The sequence below is a fragment of the Microcaecilia unicolor genome, chromosome 2 (genome assembly GCF_901765095.1).
Source record: "Microcaecilia unicolor chromosome 2, aMicUni1.1, whole genome shotgun sequence".
In the NCBI taxonomy this organism is placed as follows: Eukaryota; Metazoa; Chordata; class Amphibia; order Gymnophiona; family Siphonopidae; genus Microcaecilia; species Microcaecilia unicolor.
In genome coordinates, this window is record NC_044032.1 from 380,032,566 (window position 1) to 380,058,022 (window position 25,457).

Sequence of the window (25,457 nt, forward strand, 5' to 3'; positions counted from 1 at the left end):
GCCTGTGTTTCATCATCAACTTTGGAAAGTCAATACTTAAACAAGAAGTTTCATTCATAGGAGCTCTTCTGGACACTGTTCATGCAAAAGCTTTTCTCCTTCAGGAATGGTTGCAAAGACTCCTAGTATTCAAAGGCAATTAACTGCATCCACTATCCAAGTAAGTGCCCTAGGTGGCCCTATCTGAGAATTTTCAGTGGCACTATCATCCTAATTCTATAAACTAGCATGCCCAAATTTATGTTAGCATGCAAATTTGCATGCACAGCTTATAGAATACGGTCAGTTGTGCGTACAACATAATGTAATAATTGGCTGTTAATTGGACAGCCAATTATTGGTTTAAATTGGTGTTGGTGCTAATTGGCACTTAATAGCAATTGCATGCCCAACTGCCACTAGTTGCTATTCTAGAAGTTGCATGCCTAACTGCCAACAGTTAGGCTCAAGCATTTAAACCAACCTTTGATTGCTCATGCCTAAAGACAGGTATGAAACTGCAAACTTATGCTAGTATTCTATAATGGCAGTTTTACATGGAACTGCCATTACAGAATTCATGCTTAGCACGCATCATCCTGGTGACTAACGTTTGGCACCCTTTCTTGAACCTACCCCTACATGAGCAGCGCCACTGAAAATCTTTATAGACTGATCACTATCAGTGCAAGAGAGAGTGACAGTATTTTGCCCAACTATATGGAAAGCAGTCTGCTATTTGTGTAATTATTCTGATAAATTTAGGCCAGAAAAAAGGCTATCCTAAATTTAACCCGATAATGGATTGAATAGCACTGAAACGGTTCTTCTTACCTTAATATCCAAATTCAAACAAGAAATAGCAATTGGAAACCGTATCCTTCTTCTACAATTTGACTTATCCAGCGCTTTTGACATGGTTGATCATACTATCCTAACTAAACTTCTGGACAAACTTGGGATCGGTGGCAATATCATCAACTGGATAAAAGGCTTTATTACCACAAGATCTTACCAAGTCAAAGGAACTACAAATATATCTTCCCCATGGTCATCTGGATGCGGGGTACCGCAGGGATCTCCACTTTCCCTGATACTCTTCAACTCATGATGATTCCCCTAGCCAAGTTACTAGCCAAACATGGCCTTAATCCCTTCATCTATACTGACAACGTCACTATATTTATCCCCTTTAAATCTAATCTATCTGAAATCTCCGATAAAATAAATATAGGCATGACTACCCTAACCTCTTGGGCTAACGCTTTCAAGATGAAATTAAACAAAGAGAAAACACAGTGTCTAGTCGTTTCATCTCAATACTCTCCACTTCTCCCGACTACTCTTAGCACCCCAGACGTTAAACTCTCCATATCTGACAACCTATAAATACTAGGAGTAACGATTGATAACCATTTATCATTCGAAAACCATGCTACATTCATCACAAAAAATGCTTAATATGATGTGGATTTTGAAACGAGTGAAATCATACCTTCCCCTGGACACCTTTCAGAACCTAGTACAATCCACAGTACTCATGCACGAAGATTACTGCAACAGTGTTTTCTTAGGATGTAAGACCCTAATCCTGAAGAAACTTCAGACTACCCAAAACACGGCAGTCAGACTTATCCTTGGCAAGTCAAGATTCGATAGCGCAACACCTCTTCGAGAGAAGCTTCATTGGCTCCCCATCAGAGAAAGAATAAATTATAAAGTCCACACTCTGATTCATAAGATCATATACAGTGGGGGAAATAAGTATTTGATCCCTTGCTGATTTTGTAAGTTTGCCCACTGACAAAGACATGAGCAGCCCATAATTGAAGGGTAGGTTATTGGTAACAGTGAGAGATAGCACATCACAAATTAAATCCGGAAAATCACATTGTGGAAAGTATATGAATTTATTTGCATTCTGCAGAGGGAAATAAGTATTTAATCCCTCTGGCAAACAAGACCTAATACTTGGTGGCAAAACCCTTGTTGGCAAGCACAGCGGTCAGACGTCTTCTGTAGTTGATGATGAGGTTTGCACACATGTCAGGAGGAATTTTGGTCCACTCCTCTTTGCAGATCATCTCTAAATCATTAAGAGTTCTGGGCTGTCGCTTGGCAACTCGCAGCTTCAGCTCCCTCCATAAGTTTTCAATGGGATTAAGGTCTGGTGACTGGCTAGGCCACTCCATGACCCTAATGTGCTTCTTCCTGAGCCACTCCTTTGTTGCCTTGGCTGTATGTTTTGGGTCATTGCCGTGCTGGAAGACCCAGCCACGACCCATTTTTAAGGCCCTGGCGGAGGGAAGGAGGTTGTCACTCAGAATTGTACGGTACATGGCCCCATCCATTCTCCCATTGATGCGGTGAAGTAGTCCTGTGCCCTTAGCAGAGAAACACCCCCAAAACATAACATTTCCACCTCCATGCTTGACAGTGGGGACGGTGTTCTTTGGGTCATAGGCAGCATTTCTCTTCCTCCAAACACGGCGAGTTGAGTTCATGCCAAAGAGCTCAATTTTTGTCTCATCTGACCACAGCACCTTCTCCCAATCACTCTCGGCATCATCCAGGTGTTCACTGGCAAACTTCAGACGGGCCGTCACATGTGCCTTCCGGAGCAGGGGGACCTTGCGGGCACTGCAGGATTGCAATCCGTTATGTCGTAATGTGTTACCAATGGTTTTCGTGGTGACAGTGGTCCCAGCTGCCTTGAGATCATTGACAAGTTCCCCCCTTGTAGTTGTAGGCTGATTTCTAACCTTCCTCATGATCAAGGATACCCCACGAGGTGAGATTTTGCGTGGAGCCCCAGATCTTTGTCGATTGACAGTCATTTTGTACTTCTTCCATTTTCTTACTATGGCACCAACAGTTGTCTCCTTCTCGCCCAGCGTCTTACTGATGGTTTTGTAGCCCATTCCAGCCTTGTGCAGGTGTATGATCTTGTCCCTGACATCCTTAGACAGCTCCTTGCTCTTGGCCATTTTGTAGAGGTTAGAGTCTGACTGATTCACTGAGTCTGTGGACAGGTGTCTTTCATACAGGTGACCATTGCCGACAGCTGTCTGTCATGCAGGTAACGAGTTGATTTGGAGCATCTACCTGGTCTGTAGGGGCCAGATCTCTTACTGGTTGGTGGGGGATCAAATACTTATTTCCCTCTGCAGAATGCAAATAAATTCATATACTTTCCACAATGTGATTTTCCGGATTTAATTTGTGATGTGCTATCTCTCACTGTTACCAATAACCTACCCTTCAATTATGGGCTGCTCATGTCTTTGTCAGTGGGCAAACTTACAAAATCAGCAAGGGATCAAATACTTATTTCCCCCACTGTATGAAGAATCCCCTAACTACATGAATAACCTCATTGCCCTCCCAACCAGAAATAGATCATCATCTTCTCGTACTTACTTCAATTTACACCTTCCCAACTGCAAAGGTATTAAATAGAAGACCTCCTATGCATCCAGTTTCTCCTTTTTGAGCAGCCAGCTTTGGAAAGCTCTGCCAAGATCCATTCGAACAATCAACGACCATCTACCATTCAGAAAAATGTTGAAGACCCATCTCTTCAAGAAAGCTTACCCTAATGACCCAACTTAACTTTTTAAGCCCACCCACATGATTCCTGCCCCGACGATTATTATACCTTTGACCATGTCTCACAATCTCCTTATGCTCATTCCTCAATCTCTTCCTCTCCATCCTTCCTACTCCTTACCCCTCCTAATCTCTTCTCCTTTTGCTCATCCTATCTTTGTTTACCTCTCCATGCTCAATTTATATATCCTCAAAACCCCACTACTACTATGTTTACTACAACTTGTAACATTCTCCTTCAAGACTTTGTAATTCTATTTACTATGTAATCTGCATTGAACCTGCTATATGTGGGAAAGCGCGGGGTAAAGAGCAAGAAACACAAGTAATGGAAATCAATTATACTGTATGTGTGCATACATTGCATTTACTAAACCATGAGAAAAAGAGCCCTGTGGTACTGGTGGGGGCTATTTTTCCCGTGCGCCAAGGCACTTTTTACCGCAGCTGGTAAAATGGCCAAAAAAACATGGCCATGTGGTAAGATAACTCTTACCGCATGGCCATGTGGCGGTAAGGGCTCTCATGGTAACCCTGCGGTAACCGGGCAGCGCACAGTGATGCCCAATTACTGCCTGGTTAGTGCCGTGCTAGGGAAAAAAATTCCCGGAGCACCGGAAATGGCACGCGCTCCAGCCGGAACTACTTCCAGTGGTCATGTTGGGCCAGTGGTAGTTCTGTTTTAGCATGTGATAAGCTGCCATTATGTAAAAGGCCCCCTTACTGAGTTACAGTGGAAATTTATTACCCCCCCCCCCCCCCCCAGGAAGAATGAACATGGTTGGCAGAGTGGTAAGATGCTGTGGACTCTATTATCTCCTGGAGTTTATTTTTTCTTTACAAGGGCCCAGGGGTAATAACTCATTGTAATCTTACCACAACCAGTCTGTTTATGTTTTACTTAGCTTTAGAACGGAACAAAGGAACATCTATATAAATAATTCTCATCTCCAACGTTCAGTGAAGCACTGAATCTACTGTTCCTAGGGTAGGCTGTCAGGACCACTCACCCTCCTAGGCTGTCACCACCACTCACCCTCACTCAGTAGACACGCCCTCAGCCACGCCCCTTCCGGACATAATTCACAACCCCAACGTTCTAATGAAGCAACATTTTCCAACTCCAACTTCCGTCATGCTGTAGATCGCAGTAGAACCATGACAGTCTGCCCCGCCCTCGCGTACAACATCATGATGTCGAGAGCAGAGCCACGGAGGACCAATCAAACAGCACCCATAATGCTTCGCTACCGAACGACACACACCAATACCTTACACATGCACGAAGCACCGGGGCAGAGGGAGCTGCAGCGAACGAACGAAGTTTAGCGAACTCGGAGGAGCAGGCGCATGCCGCAGCACCCCCCCCCCCAGCGCGTGCACCCTGGGAGGGTGTCATTTCGCCAGAGGTGGGGCGCACTGCGCCCGGGGGGGGCGCATCGGCGCTCCGCCCCGGGTGCCATCCAGGCCAGGAATGCCACTGAACGTCCAACTAAACAAGTGCTTTCCAGATTTATCCTGGTAAATTCACACTCATTCAGCTCATGCAATAATTGTGCTTGAAATAAAATGTGCATACATTGGAGATTTGAAATGGGACACAATTGGGAAGCTGTGATCTAAGCTAATAATGTTCTGCACAAGGGTGTGTTCGAGTGCTTTGATATACATCAGCCCCCGGCCCAGCCTGGTGGCTCAGTGGCAGTGTTGCATTTTTCTATACAGGAGATCTGGGTTTGTTTTCTGACAGTTTTACTGTAGGGACAGTTCTATCATCGTTAAAACATGCGATCGTTAAACCTATTCTTAAAAATCTACACTGGATCCCTCTCAACCAACCAACTATCGTCCTGTATCTAATGTTTCTTTTCTATCAAAAATAGTGGACACAGTTGTTTTTGAACAGCTTCAGCATTATATTGAAATTACTAATGTTTTCCACCTGCACCAATCAGGATTCAGAACTGGGCACAGTAGTGAAACAGTTGTAACAGCACTGTTCAGTGATCTGGAACTTGTCAAAATTGCATTACTTATTTTATTTTTTGTTACATTTGTACCCTGCTCTTTCAGACGCATGGCAGGCTCAATGTGGCTTACATGGGGCAATGGAGGGTTAAGTGACTTGCCCAGAGTCACAAGGAGCTGCCTGTGCTGGGAATTGAACTCAGTTCCTCAGTTCCCCAGGACCAAAGTCCACCACCCTAACCACTAGGCCACTCCTCCACTCCAATTCCTAGATCTATTGGCGGCTTTTGATCTTATTGATCATTCTCTTCTATCACATTTAACATCTTCGGGTATTTCAGGGATGGTACTACAGTGGTTCACTTTTTTTCTGGAGAGTCGGTCTTTCACCGTAGTTCAACAAACATCGTCCTCATTATTTTACTCAGGGGCCCTTTTACAAAGGCGCGTTAGGCGCTACGAGTGTGCACTGCATGCCTAAATGAGACTACCGCACCCCCTGATGGTAACTGTAAATTTGGCACACACCAATAACGCCTAGATGATTTATTTATTTATTTCCTCCCACGCGCGTCATTTCTGGCAGTAATCAGCAGTTGGCATGCGCTGACTGGTCACCACATGTGTAATGCATGAGCCCTTACCGCTAGATCGATGGGTGGTGTTAAAGGCTCAGGCCAGTTTTGGACGTGGATGCACGCCAGTTTCAGTTTTACCACATGCCCTTTTCCCGTTCCATTAAAAAAAAGCCCTTTTTTGCAAACGTGTTAAAAACTGGCCCGGCATGCGTCCGATACATGCACCTACACTACCGCAGGCCACTTTTTATTGCAGTTAGTAAAAGGACCCCTCACTGTCTCGTGATATTCCTCAGGATTCAGTCCTTTCTCCTTCTCTAATCTTTTTTGTAAGTCCTCTTGCACTTCTTAGCCAAACTTGTGGTATTAGTACATATTCTTTTGCTGATGATTTCCTTCTGGTATATTATCCGCCTTATTTTCGAAAAAGAAAGACGCCCATATTTCGACCCAAATCGGGAGATGGGCGTCTTTCTCCCGTGGGCACCCAAATCGGTATAATTGAAAGCCGATTTTGGGCGTCTTCAACTGCAATCTGTTGCGGAAACGGCCGAAGTTGATGGGGGCGTGTCGGAGGCGTGGTGAAGGCGGGACTGGGGCGTGTTTATCGGCCGAGGAGAGATGGGCACCCTTGGCTGATAATCAAAAAAAGAAAGGTGTTTTTAGCGCGAATTTGGGTCACTTTTTTTGGACCCTTTTTTTTCATGAACAAGTCCCAAAAAAGTACCCTAAATGACCAGATGACCACCGGAGGGATTTGGGGATGACCACCCCTGGCTCCCCCAGTGGTCACTAACCCCCTCCCACCAAAAAAAAACAACTTTAACAACTTTTTTTCCAGCCTGTATGCCAGCCTCAAATGTCATACCCAGCTCCATGACAACAGTATGCAGGTCCCTGGAGCAGTTGCTAGTGGATGCAGTGGACTTCAGCCAGGTGGACCCAGGCCCATCCCCACTTGTTACATGTGGTGGTAAATGGGAGCCCTCCAAACCACCCCCAAAACCCACCGTACCCGCATCTAGGTGCCCCCTTCAGCCATAAGTGCTATGGTAATGGTGTAGAGTTGTGGGGAGTGGGTTTTGGGGGGGATTTGGGGGGCTCAGCACCCAAGTGGACTTCAGAGGTAGTTAACTTTAGTTTTTTAATTGTTACAAGTGCCCCCTAGGGTGCCCGGTTGGTGTCCTGGAATGTGAGGGGGACCAGTGCACTATGAATCCTGGCCCCTCCCACGACCCAATGCCTTGGATTTGTTTGTTTTTGAGCTGGGCGCCTTCGGTTTCCATTATCGCTGAAAAACGATACCGCCCAGCTCAAATCCGCACAAATCCGATGCATTTGACTGGCACAAACCGTAGTATCGGAAAAAAGATGGACGACCATTTTTTTCCAAAATACAGTTTGCCCCGCCCCTTCACATACCCGTTCTTGGAGATAGACGCCCATGGAGATGGGCATTCGCATTCGATTACGCCCCTCCACACTTCCCAGTCATGCGCTGACATTGATCCTCTCCAAGATTGCTTAGGAAAAGTTGCTACTTGGCTTAAGGAACATGAAATGCTAAATAGTAGTAGTAGTCATCTTATTCTCAACCTGTTGGATCACAGGGTCTTCCTCTTTCACCCCATCTTTGGAACTGGTGTTATTTAACAGGCGAATCACCCCCGTTTTGTCATTTAGATACCTGGGAATAATTCTGGATATAGCCTTGACCTTTACTCCTCAAATATCATAAGTTGTAAAATCAGGCTTTTTCTTGTTGTGTCGTTTAAGAGCAGTTCGTAACATCTTGGATCAGTCTTCTCTGTGTTCACTGTATTATGCGTACATCAACTCCCAGTATGACTATTGTAACTCTATCTATACAGGTTTTACTAAAACTAATCTCAAACATTTACAAACATTACAAAATACTGCAGCACGCATTGTATGCAATGCCAAATGATATAATCATGTTTCTCCTCTATTACGGCGCCTACACTGGTTTCTCATTGAATCCCGGATTAAATTCAAAATCCTTATGATGACCTTCAAAATTATGCACACAGCCATCCATCCTACCTTGCTAGCCATATCATTCTCTATATGCTGTTTCGTACATCACTCCTTGACAGATAACAGATTAGTTCTTCCATCCCCATTAAGAGCCCATTGGGAATCAACATGTTTTTCTTCTTGGCCCTGGCCCTCTGGAACTCGCTCTCTATGCATTTACGACTCCCAGAGTCATATGAATTTTTTAGAGACTTGCTGAAAACTTATTTTTTAATTTGGCTTTTGGACTTTAATTTTTCTAACCATTTGGCTTACAGGGTGTTCAGTCTACCTAGTTATACTTCTGCAATGGGAACAAAACTGTATTTAATTAGTTTTGATAAGCCTCACAAAAATGAAATCTAGATTTTAATTAGCTATCTGTCAATGGTTTGAATATGGGGTTTGCCTGCGTTATGATGATAGCTCTTGAGTGCATGAACTTTCCTATCAATTATGGATTGCCAATGTTTATAAAGTTTTATGTATTGTTTGTATTTTGTTTATTGATATATTGTGAACTGTTTTAGTTTGACTACAAGGAAAATGGTATATCAAGTGACATAATGATAAACGATCCTAGTTTCTGTACTTCAGGCTTGTTGGGGAGTAGGATGCTGTGGGGGGTGCTTAATAATCTGATCGCTGTGCAAATATACCATGTTCTGAAGGGGGTTGTAACTTGTGGCCCCAGTCAATGATTGCTCCTGTGATGCTTGGACTGTGTGAGAGGAGGGTGAAAATTAGTGAAAACCCATGTATTACTACTGTACTACTGCTGCTAATTCTTTTTTTTTTTTTTTTTTTCGTAAATCTGTTAGAGGATTTACTCCAAATGAAAGCTCATAGTTCTGAAGTCCCACTAGTGCAATACTTCTCAATCCAGTTTTAAGGTTTTCAGAATACCCACAATGAACTTGCATGAGATAAATTTCCATTTAAGGAGGCAGTGCATACAAATTTATCTCATGTATATGCATTTTGTGGGTATTCTGAAAACCTGACTGGTTGGGTGTGCCGCCAGGACTGGATTGAAAAACATTGCACTAGAGGATGGTTCTGAAACATCTAGAAGCCCACATAGAGCAGACAAAAGCTACCAGACAACCACAACCATCCCTCCTCTCTTCCTCTCCATGAAAATGAAACAGGAGTTTCAATAGCAAATTGTACATTTTCTACTGTGATCTACTGTATAAATGGTGAAATACAAAACTTACCTAGACATCACATTGAAATAACATAGTTACTGTATATATTCTAATATAAACAGATTTTTTGACAAAATCAAAAATTGCATCTTGGTTCATATTCAAGCCTTCTCTCCCTCCCCTGCGATGTCCTTCTTCTGCTGCCAGTGCTGCCCCACTCCCCTGAACTGGATGAACTTCCATTTCCTTCTTCTTTTCCTTCCTCCTCCTCCTGAACAGGTGAAGTCATCTTCCTGGAGCCACTCACAGGTGCTCCTCTGCAAGCCTACCGTAGTGCCCTGGTGGTCTAGTGGCAAGTTGGGGCAGGAGAGATCCCCTCTTGCTTCTGCACATGCAGTCTCTATAGTGAAAATGGCTGCTCCAACTCACCATTAGATGACTAGAGTGGTATAGTAGGCCCAGAGGGGTCTAGGTGTGGATCTGGTAGGGGGGGCAGGGAGGAAGTGGGAGCTTTTCCAGTTCTGGGAGGGTGCCGCAGCAGTGGAGGAGGAGCAGGGACACCATGGGGGAGAGAGAGGGAAGGAGGGAAACGTCAGACACCACGGGGGAGGGAGGGAAGGAAGGGAAAACTGGAATATATAGCTTCAGTTTATATTTAAGTTAACATTTCCCTCCCCCCCCCCTCCTTTATAAGGGAAAAATATTATATTCGGAATGAATATATACAGTAATCAGTTCACTGATGGTATAATGTTATTTGGTTTGCCATTTCCCTTATGCCCACTCTTATCAAAACTGGAAATATATTCTGTTTTGTTTTTCAAACAGGAATATGAAAGGTATTGGGTGGAACTCCGGGGTACAACACTGTTCCTGTATACTAATGACAGAGAGGAAATGGTAAGCAGTTGATATTTGTCATGCTACTATAGTGCGTTACTATTACTTGTCCTCATCCACTGAAATTATATATAGCTGTTTAAGGAACAATTCTACTTTTTTGTCCTCTTTCCTGGAAGCTTTCCAACAGTACAGGTCAATCACTTTTAGAAACCATTATTTGATTGGACATTCATTCACATACAAAAAGTTTCACAGACACCTTCAAACAAAAAACCCCAACTGCCAGATTAGCATTACATTGAATTTGCTTACTGTCATAGTAACATATAGTAACATAGTAGCTGACGGCAGAAAAAGACCTGCACGGTCCATCCAGTCTGCCCAACAAGATAACTCATATGTGCTAATTTTTGTGTATACCCTACTTTGATTTGTACCTGTGCTCTTCAGGGCACAGACCGTATAAGTCTGCCCACCACTATCCCCGCCTCCCAACCACCAGCCCCGCCTCCCAACCACCGGCGCTGGCACAGACCGTATAAGTCTGCCCAGCACTATCCCTGCCTCTCACCACCGGCTCTGGCACAGACCGTATAAGTCTGCCCAGCACTATCCCCGCCTCCCAACCACCAGTCCCGCCTCCCACCACCGGCTGGCACAGACCGTACAAGTCTGTCCAGCACTATCCTCGCCCCCCAACCACCAGCCCTGCCTCCCAATCTTGACTAAGCTCCTGAGGATCCATTCCTTCTGCACAGGATTCCTTTATGATTATCCCACGCATGTTTGAATTCCGTTATCGTTTTCATTTCCACCACCTCCCGCGGGAGAGCATTCCAAGCATCCGCTACTCATCATCCTGCAGTGTGCTAACCTGGACCTTCAACTCATCAGAGATTAGGGACTCTTGTTACAAATGAAGATTCATTCTCCTGCAAGTGATATAAGATATAGCAGAATTAGGAAAGGTACAGAGAAGGGCGACCAGAATGATAAAGGGGATGAGACAACTTCCTATGAGGAAAGGCTAAAGAGGTTAGGGCTCTTCAGCTTGGAGAAGAGATGACTGAGGTGAGATATGATAGAGGTCTTTAAAATACTAAAGGGGATGGAACAAGCAAATATAAATCACTTGTTTACTCTTTTTTCCAAAAATACAATGACTAGGGGGCATGCAATGAAGCTACTAAGTAGTAAATTTAAAACAAATCAGAGAAAATATTTCTTCATTCAATGTGTAATAAAGTTCTTGAATTCATTGCCAGAGAATGTGGTAAAAGCAGTTAGCTTAGCAGGTTTAAAAAAGGTTTGGACAAGTTCCTAAAAGAAAAGTTCATAACCCATTATTAAGATGGACTTAGGAAAGTCCAATGTCTATTTCTGGGATAAGCAGCATAAAATCTGTTTTACTCTTTTGGGATCTTGCTAGTTACTTTTGACGTGGATTAGCTACTGTTGGAAACAGGATACTGGGCTTGATGGACCTTCAGTCTGTCCCGGTATGGCAATTCTTATGTACTTAAATACTTATTTACAAGTCTGCTGTGCTCTATCTTCAAAAGCAGCTTTTGCTTGTAAGAGTTCACCTGTTTTCCTGAAATTTTAAACATAATTCTGTCAGGGGCCAATGATTAAATTGCCCGCACTAATCTGAACAACGCTGTAAAATTAGCGCCGGTACAGTACAGGACAATAAATCTCCAATGATCAGAGCTAATAGAATGCAAATTTAGGCACGCTATTAGCTCTGATCATTGGGGTACGTCTGTAGGAGGATTGTGCCTGGACATGTTGAAAAAAAAAGCCCAGACCTCTCAAATAGGAGGTCCCCCCCCCCACACATACAAGAGGCTGGAGGTCTGGTGGACCTCTAGCCCCCCCCCCCCCTAAGCCCCTCCATATAAGTTTCCCTGGTGACCCAGTGGCTTCTCCTCCCTGACACAAGAGCACAAGGTGCTTGAGGTCCGGTGGACCTCTAGCCCCCCTAACCCCCACCACCAAAAAAAAAGTCTCTGGTAGATCCTTGCTGGTTAAATGGCACTTAACCAGCTATCCGGCAATATTCAGTGGGAGATCGATGGTTATCTCCCACTGAATATTGCCAGATGGCACTTAGCAGATAACCAGTTATATTGTATGATATAACATCTGCAAATATTCAGCGCATCACTATCAAAGTTTGGCAACCAAATGAGACCACTGAAATAGCAGGTGTATCTTTGGCCAGTTTAAACTTAACCGGCCCATGCTAAATATTGACTTGGCCAGTTATGTTTAAACTGGCCAAAAATAAACTGGATATTCAACACGGTTACCAGAAACAGCCTAGCATTAAATATCCAGGCTCAGCACCGACCATGGGAGTCAGCCTGGCTAACTCCCACGGACTGAATTTCGGCCACTAGGAGAATAAAACAAGCTTCCTCAGTGACCCTCCAGACCGGTCAAGACGCTTGGGTTATGCACTCCTACCAGCAGAGGGAGACTGAAAACACTGAACTTTGCACACTGTATATATAACCTGGGCAGAACCCTAGCCATCCAGTATTTCAGTCTCCAGCAGAGGGTAGACATGCAGCCTGTGCAGTCTGTCTGGTCTGGTAGGCCCTAAGGGGGATTATTTCTCTTGAGGTTCCTGTGTTTAGGAAAAAAAAAACCTGTACTGGTATTAAAACTTCTCTCTTTGGTGCTTGTGGGATGTGAGTCCGCTGGGGCCCCGTTTTTACCCCTTGGGGTGTCACACCCGGGTGGCCGGGTCCCTTCCCCTGCCCTGCTCTCCCTTGTGGGAAGCCTTGTGCCTCGGCTTCTGTCTATGGACGGGAGCCTTGAGTGCCTTTCAGCCTGCAGCAGCTTGGTCCAAATAAAGTTTAAAAAAAAAGAAAGAAAAGGAAGGACTGAACGGAGTCAGCTGAAAAACTGTGGTTGGGGCAATTTCTGTGGCTGTGCTGTCCGAGAGAGTTGGGGCTGTTTAGACGGGACCTTTGGCGGTAAGTGGCTCTCAGCTGTCATGTCCTTGGGAAAATTGTTGCGCTGCCGTTTTTGTTCGCGGCGTGATTTGGAATTGTCGGGGGCTCAATGTAGATTGTGTGGGGAGCCTAAACCGCCATCTTCCACACCTTCACAGTTGCCTGTGGAGGTTCCCGTGGTCAGGGACGATTCAGGGGAGATGACCGCGTTGGCAGGAGTGTCAGCGGTGGTTCTGTTTTTGGCGGGAACCGCCGCCATTTTGGATCCTTCCCGCCCTGGGGGATTATCTCAGTTTGCCAGTCAGGCTGCCTCTGAAGCGTAGGAAATTTGTTTTTCAGGCCCTTCGCTGCCAAATGAAGGCTCTGGTCCCATGGGCTTTTCTCCAGATTTTATCTGGTCTCTGTATCAGGCCTCAGCAGCTGGATGCCCCAGTTACTTTGTCCAGTCCGGTTCTTCCAAAGAGACCTTGCCTAGAATGGTCAGAGGATGCTGAAGATTTTTCTCCTCCGGTGTCTGAGGGGGACATTAGTGAGCTTGGAGACGAGGATCCTGTATTGTCCGGTCAGGAGCAGGAGAGTGCCTTGCCGGGACAGGATCCCTCAGTGGTAAGAATTTTTCAGAGAGATGAGTTCACTGAATTAATTGATCAGGTATCCTCTACTTTAAAGTTTGATTCCCTTGAAGCTCCTGTTGGGGGGGTTAAGCAGGTAGATTCCTTGGTTAAGGGCATCCGGCGTTCTTCCTGGTCTTTCCCGATGAATAACAATCTGAGGGAGGTGGTGCTTCAGGAGTGGTTGGCCCCAGATTCCCCTTGTAAGGTTGCTCGGGCCATGGCTAAACTTTATCCGCTCCCTCAGGAGGACAGGGAATCCTTGAAGCCGGCTACGGTAGATGCTGTAGTGACGGAGGTCACTAAGGCCACGGCCATTACGGTAGATGGTGGAGCTGCCCTTCGGGATCCTCAAGGTAGGAAGCTGGAATTTTTTCTTAAGCGTAGTTTTAATCTCTCGGCTCTGGCTTTGCAGGCTTCAGTCTGTGGAGGCCTTGTGGCTTGCGCTTGCTTCCATTGGGCTGAAAAGCTCTTGGATGATCTGAGGTTTGACAGAGCCTCCTGGGTTCAAGTCTTGGCCAAGTTAGAGATGGGCTCCTCCTTCTTGTCTGATGCTCTCTACAATTTGCTGCAGGAGTCAGCCAAGAATATGGCTCTGGTGGTTGGGGCACGCCGGGCTCTTTGGTTAAGTGGTTGGGTCGCAGATGCGGCCTCTAAGACCAAATTATGTTCTCTTCCTTTTAAGGGTTCCTTGCTCTTTGGGGAAGAGCTGGAGAAGCTGATAAGCGGTCTTGGGGATGCTAAGGTTCCGCGTCTCCCTGAACTCCGTCCTAGGGCTGGTGGACGTGGGATGCCGACACGTGGCCATTTTCGAGAAGCTAGACAGTACAGACCAGGTAGGTCAAGCGGAGCACCTAGAGGTCGTTTTTTTCAGAAGACTCAGTCCTTTCGTGGTGGACGCCATGGAGGCCGTGACTCAGTGTCGGGGGGAGTCAGTCCTACCCTTGCCTCTCAATGAGGGGGCAGGGGGTCCAACCTCTGGCAAGTGTGGGGGCTCGGCTGAGTCACTTTTACCAGAGGTGGGTCCAGATCACATTGGACCAGTGGGTCTTAGAGGTGGTGCACGACGGCTATGCGCTAGAGTTCGAACACCCTCTTCCCAATTTCTTTCTAGAGTCTCCTTGTCATTCTCAACGCAAGACGAGCGCGGTTTGAGACACTTTGCTTCATTTGATTGCTCTAGGGGCCGTCTTACCCGTCCCTCAGCGGGAAAGGGGGATGGGATGTTATTCAATTTCTTTCTTTCTTTATTTATTTATTGCATTTGTATCCCACATTTTCCCACCTCTTTGCAGGCTCAATGTGGCTTACATTACATCATGAATAGTGGAAATACATAAGAAAATAGACAATTAGTATTGCATAAGGATCTTGGGTTACATGATAATGATAAAGCATGATAGTAGAAAACAAGCAATTATCGTAAGGCAATTCTGGATATATGTGTAGGAGTTCACATTTGTTGGTCTTTGTGGTATACCTTGTTAAAGAGATGGGTCTTTAGTAGTTTGCGGAAGTTAGTTAGTTCATAGATCGTTTTTAAGTTGTGCGGCAGCGCGTTCCAGAATTGTGTGCTCAAGTAGGAAAAGGTTGACGCATGTGTTAGTTTGTATTTTAGACCTTTGCAGTTGGGGAAGTGAAGATTAAGGAATGTGCGGGATGATTTTTTAGCGTTCCTGGGTGGTAGGTCTATCAGGTCTGACATGTAGGCTGGGGCATCTCCGTGAATGATTTTGTGAACTAGGGTACATATTTTGAACGTGATGCATTCTTTAAGTGGTAGCCAGTGTAGCTTTTCTCGTAGGGGTTTAGCACTTTTATTTATTTTGTGGTGCCCAAAAAAGAAGGTACTTTTTGGCCCATTTTAGACCTAAAAAGGGTCAATGCGGCTCTGAAGGTGTCCTCGTTTTGGATGGAAACGTTGCACTCGGTTATTGTAGCGGTTCGGCGAGGAGAGTTTCTCACTTCCTTGGATTTGACAGAGGCCTATTTGCACATTCCCATCCGGGAGGCTCATCAGCATTTCCTTCGGTTTGCTGTCTTGGGGAGGCATTTTCAATTCTGTGCGCTGACTTTCGGACTCGCGACGGCACCCCTCACTTTTTCCAAAGTCATGGTGGTGGTTGTGGCAGCTCTGAGAAAGCAAGGAATCCTAGTTCATCTGTATCTAGATGATTGGTTGATTCAAGCCAAATCAAGGTCGGAGAGCGAGGAGGCAACCGAGCGGGTGGTAAGTTTTCTGCAGTCTCTAGGCTGGGTAGTGAATCCGGTCAAGAGTCATTTGCTTCCGTCTCAGTCTCTGGAGTATCTGGGGGTACGTTTCAACACTCTGCGAGGTTGTGTGTTCCTGACTTCCTCTCGGGTTGCCATGCTGCAGGATCATATCCATCGTTTGTGTGCAGAGAAGGCTCCGATGGCTCATTCTTATCTTCAGGTGCTGGGGCTGATGGCGGCAGCAATAGAGGTAGTACCTTGGGCCAGAGCGCATATGCGGCAGTTGCAGTTTGCTCTTCTGGACCGGTGGTCACCACAGTCTCAGGAGATGGAGGTCAGGCTGCCCTTGAGAAGAGTTGCCCGTCTCAGCCTGCGTTGGTGGCTCCACACGCCGAACCTAGTGAAGGGCATGCTGTTGGACCCTCCAGAGTGGATAGTGGTTACCACGGATGTGAGTCTGGAAGGCTGGGGGGGCTCTCTGCCTCGGTCAGATAGCTCAGGGACGTTGGTTGCTGGAGGAAGCGCTTTGGTCCATCTATCGGTTGGAGATGCGGACTATCCGTTTAGCGCTTCAGAGTTTCCTGCCTATTCTAGCTGGCAAGAACGTCAGAGTTCTGTCCGACAAAGCGATGGCAGTAGCCTATGTCAATCACCAGGGCAGCACAAAGAGCCAGGCGGTGGCCAAGGAGGCGGCAGAGTTAATGCACTGGGCAGAATTACACCTTCAGGATCTTTCAGCAGGACACGCAGCCGGGGTAGACAACGTAAGTGTGGATTTTCTAAGCAAACACACGCTAGACCCCAGAGAGTGGTCGCTTTATCGTTCGGTCTTCGACTGCATTGTGGTGGCATGGGCTCTGCCGGCGATGGATATCATGGCGATGGCCGCCAACGCACAGGTCCCTCATTTTTTCAGTCGACGGAGGGATCCGTCTTCCGAAGGGATCGACGCGTTGGTTCTTCCATGGCCGTCTCAGGAGCTGCTGTATGTGTTTCCTCCGTGGACTCTAGTGGGTCAAGTACTTCAGTGGATCAAACATCACTCGGGTCCGGTGATCCTGGTGGCTCCGAATTGGCCACGTCATCCGTGGTACGGAGATCTGGTATGACTGGCGGTAGGAGAGCCGCTTCCATTAGGGGACTCGGTCAGGTTAGTTCGGGGTCCAATCGAGATGCCCGACCCCTCTCTGTTCTCACTTATGGCTTGGCTCTTGAGAGGAACAGGTAGAGAAAGAAGGGTTTTTCTTCCAGGGTGATTGATATGATGTTGCGATCGAGGAAGCGGTCTACTTCGTTGGCCTATGCGCATGTATGGCGGATTTTTGAGAGCTGGTGCCAAGATTGATCTTACCTCCCCTTTCGTGCTTCGGCTGCAGAGGTGTTGGAGTTCTTGCAGGATGGTTTGGAGAGGGGACTCTCATTATCCTCCTTGAAAGTTCAAGTAGCGGCATTGACCTGTTTTCGCGGGAAGGTCTAGGGTTCTTCTTTGGCGTCTTCTACGGACGTGGTCCGTTTTTTGTGGGGAGTTAAGCTAATACATCCGCCTATTCGCCCATTGGTCCTGTTGTGAGATTTGAATTTGGTGCTGGAAGTACTGGTGGGTGCTCCCTTTGAACCCTTGGAATCGTGCACATTGAAGGATCTTACTCTGAAGCAGGGCCGCCGAGAAACTGGGCCGGGCCCAGGGCCCTGCCCCCTCCCCTGAGGTCACCACCGCCACCACTCCCCCCCGAGGACGCTGCCCCGCCTCCTTTCGGGCCTCCTTCCCTCCCTGTGTCCCGCTCTTCCAGTCCTGCTCTTCATGGTATTGCCTGAGGTGACAACATATCAACAGTATGGCCACAGGGCAGTGGCGTAGGAAGGGGGGCGGTGGGGCGGTCCGCCCCAGGTGCACGCCGCTGGGGGGTGTCGGCGCCTCGCTGGTTACTTCTTGTTCTGGGGCAGAGAGAGCAAGGAACCAGCGAGGCGCCGACACCCCCCAGCGGCGTGCACTCAGCGGATTGGCTCTACCGCCCGCCTTCCAGGTATGTTCTCGCGGGGGGCCAGCTGCCCTCGCGACGCCACTGCCACAGGGTCAAAAGTGGAAGGAAAGATGGCCTCAGCCTGTAGTTCTTAGTTTCTTCTGAGAATCATCAGTGCTGTGGACAAATCCTTGAGCACTGGAAACAATTTCTCTAATTGGAACCTACCAATGATCGCAGAGCCAATCAGGCACTTTCTATCAATGGGTGAACAACCACAGTCCTTGAGGGCCCAATCAGATTGATTTGCATATACTGCTTCCATTGTATGCAAATAGATCTCATGAATATTAATTGTGGAAATCTTGAAACCCCGATTGGGTTGTGGCTATCGAGAACTGTGGTTGTCACTCCCTTGTTCTATCTATCACATAGCAGATAAGACAGAAGTCAGACAAGGAATGCAGCTCAAGGTCTTCTGAACGAAGCTTTTAAGCTGAAAAGTTCCTAGCATAATGTTTGCAGAGAGAACAATGAAAAAAAGTCTGCATTAATTCTTTACACTGTGGCAGCAGGTCTTAAGCTGTGGCTAGAAATCCAGAATGCTTTGCTACAGAGAATCCATGATGATTTGGTACAGGCCTCAAATGCACACAAAAAGATTGAACAGGCCATAGCTCTCGAGGACTGGTTAACACCGACAAAGGGGAGGGCTCAAACCTTGTGGAACTACTGCCAGTTTGTTATTTAAGAAAACGTATCCTGATTCTCAAGAAAGCAATTATAGCATATGCCTGGAGGCTCTCCCATTAATGAAAATATTTCCTTCTTAATTTCCAAGCTCACAGTGAATTACATATAAATAAAGTAGGCATTTCCATGTACAAGAAAGCTTACAGTCTAAGGGCTAGATTTACTGACCTGCATTTATGAATTAATGAGTGTTAACTTGAAATCAACATGAATTATTAATAAACTAGTATAAAAGGCCCGTTTCGGTAGACAATGAAACGGGCGCTAGCAAGGTAATCCCCCCCCCCCCCCCGCAACATCCTTCCTGTCTCCCCTGCCCCCCCCTGCAGTCACCCATCTGGTCTCAGGACCCCCTCCCCACCAACCCTCCTCTGCCCCTGCAGCCACGCATGTGCAGCGGCCCTCCTCTCTCCCCTGCTCCCCCTGCAGCCACCCATGTCCAGCAAATCTCCTCTCCCCCTGCCCCCCTACAGCTACCCATGTCCAGCGACCCTCCTCTCCCCTGCCCCCTTCAGCCACCCATGTCCAACGACCCTCCTCTCCTTTCCCCTTGCCCCCCCTGCAGCCACCCATGTCCAGCGACCCTCCTCTCCCCCTGCCCCCCCCCCCGCATCATCCCTTCTATCTCCCCTGCCCTCCCCTGCAACCACCCATCTGGTCTCAGGACCCCCTCCCCACCTCCCTTTTCCCTGCCTCCCTGCAGCCATCCATGTCCAGCAACCCTCCTCTCCCCCTGCAGCCACCCATGTCCAGTGACCCTCCCCTCTCCCTGCCCCCCTCCAGCCACCCATGTCCAGCGACCCTCCCCTCCCCTCTCCCTGCCCTCCTCCAGCCACCCATGTCCAGCGACCCTCCCCTCCCCCCTCGGCACATAACCCAAACCCCTACCCCCCCCAGCGCGTCACCCAAGCCCCTACCCCCCCTCAGGCACATCAACCCCCTCGCCACCCGCAGCCGCCAATACTAACGCTGTCCGGCCGCTGCTGCATCTCCTGTTGAGCAGCAGCGGTCGGTACAAAAAGAAAAAAGTCAAAAAAAGATTTTAAACCTGAAACACGGCTCCTTAGACAGCCATCTGGCATTGGCTGTCATCTCTGTAGCCGCTCCTCCTCTCCCCTCTGATGTGGCTGCGTTCCTCCGGGGTCTTCCTGCAGGGGCAGTGACGTGGAGGGGAGAGAAGAAGCGGCTGCAGTGACAACAGCTAATGCCAGATGGCTGTCTACGGAGCCACGTTTCAGGTTAAAAATCTTTTTTTGGCTTTTTTCTTTTTGTACCGGCCGCTGCTGCTCCACAGGAGAAGCAGCAGCTGCCGGACAGCATTAGTATTGGCGGCTGCGGGTGGCGAGGGAGTTGATGTGCCCGAGAGGGGGGTAGGGGCTTTGGTGATGCGCCGGAGGGAGGGTCTTGGGTGATGCGTCGAGGGGGGGTAGGGGCTTGGGTGCTGCACCGGGGCGGAGGGGCTTGGGTTTTGCGCCGAGCGGGGGGGCACTGAGAGCTGATTGGTAGGCAGGGGGAGGAGTAGGGAAACACGCGGAGCTGCCTGGCTCGCGGTTTTGCAGGGCAGGGGCTTGGGTGTTGCGCCAAGGGGGGGGGGCACTGACAGCTGATTCCCAGGCAGGGGGAGGAGTAGGGAAACACACTCCGCATGTTTCCCTACTCCTCCCCTTGCCTTGGAATCAGCTGTCAGTGACATCACTGACATCAGTGCATTCTAAACTGCCTAGCAGACCACCCCCGAGGGAGCCACAGTCCCAGGCACATTAGAACGTTGGAGGTGAGAATTATTATATAGGATAGGCCCAATTAACAATAATGGGGGTTGTTTTAAATAATGCACATTAAACTGGATTAATATAGACTAGTAATACCAGCCCTAAGTTTGTATTTGGTTCCTGCACCTCATTAAGGGGGTCTTTACTAAGCCGCGCTCATGTTTTTAGCGTGTGCTAAAAATAGGCGGGCACTAAACCTTTTAGACGCCAATGTATTCCTATGGGCGTCTCTAACGATTAGTGTGCACCTATTTATAGCACGCGCTAAAAACTTGAACGTGCATTAGTAAAGGACTCCCTAACTGATCAATAAAACCCTCGCACCCCATTCCTAAATCACTTGTCCACTAGTTTTTTTTATTATTATTATTATTTTTACATTTTTTATTTATAACCATTTAAATTTTTACAAGCGATAAATCAACTTGCCGGAAATACAGAAAAAGTAATATATAGGAATTGTTTCAGTCAGGTAATTCTATTCTCTTCCTTAGTCCACTAAATAGGAAGAGTGAAACAAGACAAGGAGATCAATTAAACAGTAAACAGAAAAAAAATGTGGTATTAACCTGATTATCCCCAGATATTACTCATCTAATTCATTATTCCACATTGATCATCTGGTTGGCTTCTTCAAGGCCAATACGGTGTATAGTCAAATCATTTCATTGAAAACATACTTATTGTCCAATATTAGTTAGAAATAATACATCTGATTACATTCTTTCTCTTTTAAAAACCAGAAATTATTCAACAATACATATACTAAGTCTCCAATTCAAATCCCACTGATTAAAGTAATCCCAGTTTTCACAGGCTTCACTCCTTTTAAAGTAATAATTGAGGAAATATTTCTGAGGAAAACTTTAGGAGTCATACCCGGAACTCTGGGAAAAACAATAATCTCGATTTCATCTATAATAATATTCATTTTATTATTCAAAGTTTCTGGTCTATTATCATTTTCAAAATCACATGTCAACTAGTGACTACTGACAGCTATAGTTTAGGAGCGATTCTAGAATCTCACCTATCCTTTTCTGCACAGATTAGACAAATTGTGAAGTTGTACTTATTTTCTTTGCATATGGTAACAAAATTGAAACCAAAGATTCCTATTTATGATTTTCAGTTAGTAGTGCAATCCTTGGTCTTAAGTAAACTTGATTGTTGTAATATGCTGTATCTGGGTATTGCGAAGTCATGACTTAAAACACTTCGGATTATTCAGAACTTGGCAGCAGGTATTTTAACTGGTGGTAGTAGATATGATTTGGATTCGTTATTTATTTAGATTTTGCTCACACCTTTTTCAGTTGTAACTCAAGGTGAGTTACATTCAGGTACACTGAGTATTTCCCTGTCCCTGGAATGCTCACAATCTAAGGGGCCCTTTTACAAAGCAGCAGTCTATCTTACATCTTAAAATCTGAGAGTATCTAGGAGGAGGAATTTGGGGCTGCTCAGAGAGTGAAAAGGCACTTACAAAGGAGCAGAGAGGGTGAAGGAGTATAGGAGGTACAAGAGAACAGAGGAGATCAAGGACTGTAAATACTTTGAGCATATTTGATACTTTTGACGTCACTTTATTTTATTTTTATGGGGTATGGGGACAATTCTATAATTGAGTGCTTTTGGTCACCTGGAAGCAGCGCAGGGAGGGTGTATTCTATTACAGCATGATTCTGTTCTAGAATTCTAGCATAAGTTTGCAGAAAGATGCCTGCTTTGAGACACACCCAGTCACGCCAGGTCTAAGGCAGGCATAAATGGACGCACCTATGTGTGGCACTGATGCACATAGCTTACAGTATTTGGTAAGTTGTGCACATAAGTGGGAGATATGCCCATGTCCCACCCATGTTATAGAATACCACTGTGCGCACAGCTCGCACTTCCATCTGTATACGTTCAGTATCAAGGTAATTCTATATAGTGCATCAAAAGTTAGGCATCAATCATTCAGTGCTCAAACGGCAGCAATTAATGGAAATTTAATACCAAAACAGGGGTGAAACGGTAGTTAGGTGCCATGAATGCACTGAGGCACTATTTTAGAACTTGGCACCTAACTGTTCTAGCATGAAATTGCAAAGGGGGTGCTCACATGAGTGGGTCGTAAGCATTCTGATTTTTTTTAGCACGTGCTTTATTGAATACTATCAGGTGTCCAACTGCTATATTTGGGCACTCATATTTACACCACTGTAGAGCAGGCGTAAGTGGTGGCGTCGAAATTCTGACTTCTCTAGTATTCTCTAACTCATTAAGAACACAAATTTGCTGTGTTAGAATACTAGCTTAGCGTCTAGATTTTGGGTGCCTAGCCTTTACACCCTTTATTGAATTGTCCCCTCTATCAGTTCATGTGGTAGTATTCTATAACATAAGTACATAATGACACCTAACTTTAGGTGCCTGTTATAAAATGAGGGGGGGGGGGGTCTATGCTTTGTTGTTTTCATAGCTCTGCTTCTTTATAATTTTCTGCACTTGGGGAGAATCCAATAAATGGGTTCCATTCCATTCCTAACATATTCCACTATATCTCCATAGGATTCATTGCGGATTGCAAATCAAAACACATCTCAACACATTAACAGATAGAATCTAACAGGCACTGCAGGATCTAGTTTAGTCAGCTCAGACAAGCCAGGGAATGCTACGTTTAAATATCTGTTCGGCTCTCTCTCTTGGCTCAGTGGTGGACTGAATGCTTAGCTTGCTGAAGCAGATAACACAAAACTATTCAAGGTTGTTAAAACGCATGTGGACTGTGAAAAATTGAGGGAAGACTTTAGGAAATTGGAAGACTGGGCATCCAAATGGCAGATGAAATTTAATGTGGACAAATGTAAAGTGGTGAACATTGGAAAGAATAATCCATATCATAGTTACCTGATGCTAGGGTCCACCTTGGGGGTCAGCACTCAAGAAAAAGATCTAGATGGCATTGTAGATAATAAGCTGAAATCTTCCGCTCAGTGTGCGGTGGTGGCCAAAAAAGCAAACAGGATGCTAGGAATTATTAGGAAAGGAATGGAAAATAAGACCAAGAATACTATAATGCCTCTGTATGACTCCATTGTGCGACCTTACCTTGAATATTGCATTCAGTTCTGGTCACCATATCTCAAAAGAGATTGGGTGGCAGAGCCGGTGGCGGGAGGCGAGGATAGTGCTGGGCAGACTTATACGGTCTGTGCCAGAGCCGGTGGTGGGAGGCGGGGCTGGTTGTTGGGAGGCGGGGATAGTGCTGGGCAGACTTACACGGTCTGTGCCCTGAAAAGGACAGGTACAAATCAGGGTAAGGTATACACAAAAAGTAGCACATATGAGTTTATCTTGTAGGGCAGACTGGATGGACCGTGCAGGTCTTTTTCTGCCGTCATGTACTATGTATGTTACTATGTATACTATATGGCAGAATTAGAAAATGTTCAAAGAAGAGTGACCAAAATGATAAAGGGGATGGAACTCCTCTCATATGAGGAAAGGCTAAAGAGGTTAGGCTTTTCAGCTTCAAAAAGAGATAACTGAGGGGGGATACGAATGAGGTCTACAAAATTCTGAATGGTGTAGAACAAGTAGAAGTGAATCAATGTTTTATTCTTTCAAAAAGCACAAAGACTAGGGGAACTCAATGACATTACATGGAAATACTTTTAAAACAAATGGAAGGAAATATTTTTTCACTCAATGAATAGTTAATCTTTGGAACATGTTACTGGAGTATGTAGTAACTGTGGTTAGCATATCTGGGTTTTAAAAAAGGTTTGGATAAGTTCCTGGAGGAAACGTCCATAATCTGCTATTGAGACAGACATGGGGAAGCCATTGTTTGCCCTGGGATTGGTAACATGGAATGATGCTACTATTTGGGTTTCTGCCAGGTACTTGTGACCTGGATTGGCAACTGTTGGAAACAGGATACTGGGCTAGATGGACCATTGGCCTGACCCAGTATGGCTATTCTTATGTTCTAGCAAATAATAATACACCTAACCTGGTACTGCTACAGAGTGCAGAGCAGACACAATGAAGACTCTGAGACATTAGTAGCAGTGACTAATGCTACTGTCACGAGCAGCAGGTGATCAGCACTACTCTGGCTGCATATGGAAGTCTCTGGAAAATTCACTTAGCTGCATATGGAGGTCCCCACATGCACACACCAGTGACCTCTGATGCTATTGACCCATGTGTGTGTCAGACAGTGTGAGCCTATATTAGCCCTGGCAGAGAGGGCTCAGTTCCAGAGAAGCTTTCCCTTCAGACTAATTGCAGACTTGCAGAGCTGTGTCAGCCCATCTATGCCAAGGAGCTGCACCAGGTCCTGCAGCCCTGGCAGCTGGAGATAAGTGAGCAGCACTAATGGAGGTGGGGGGGGGGGGGGGGGGGGAGGGGAACTAAGGTGTTCAAGTGATGTCAGACACTAGCTTGAATCTAATTGGGCTCAGATTTCTGGTCCCAGCTCAGCTGTTTCTGGGACCGGAAGTTTGGGCCTAATCAGCTGGCAGCCGGGTCTGACATCGCCTGTACAGGAGGAGAAGCAGAGGTTTGCTTTGTAGCGCTATAGAAATGATAAGTAGTAGTAGTAGGAACGGATAATACTTTAAAAAAAAACCTTTCTAAATTGTACTTTGTTACTAAGTACAGAAGTACAGCTTAACTGTAACTTGTTACAAAGTACTTTGTTACTACCCATCTCTGCTGTTCTCTTTTTACCAGGCTTAGCTGGCCATGATAAGACAAAGCTCTCTGCTACTTCTAAGCAGTCTGGAGCTTGGGGAATCCCTCAGCTTTACTCCATACTTGGCCTCTGTTCTCATATAAAGCCAAAAATAGCTGCAGCTGCATTACTATATGACTCTTAATAGTTCCCCCTCCAAAATCATAACATGGGAATAGCCTTTAGCTATGACAGATACCCAGACCCATCCTCCTTTACATCACCCTAAACACACACAAATTTGGCCTCAAATAAATAAATAAATAAATAGATTGACAAATTG

At 46.1% G+C, this 25,457-nt stretch overlaps 1 protein-coding gene across 1 annotated transcript in view; it reads left to right on the forward strand.

The window, feature by feature from the left end:
• Nucleotides 1–25,457, forward strand: part of LOC115461014 (signal-transducing adaptor protein 1-like) — a 140,460-nt gene that overhangs the window by 34,914 nt on the left and 80,089 nt on the right. Inside the window, 1 exon segment of the mRNA XM_030190520.1 lies at nt 10,151–10,222. Within this exon segment, the coding sequence (XP_030046380.1) occupies nt 10,151–10,222 (72 nt within the window).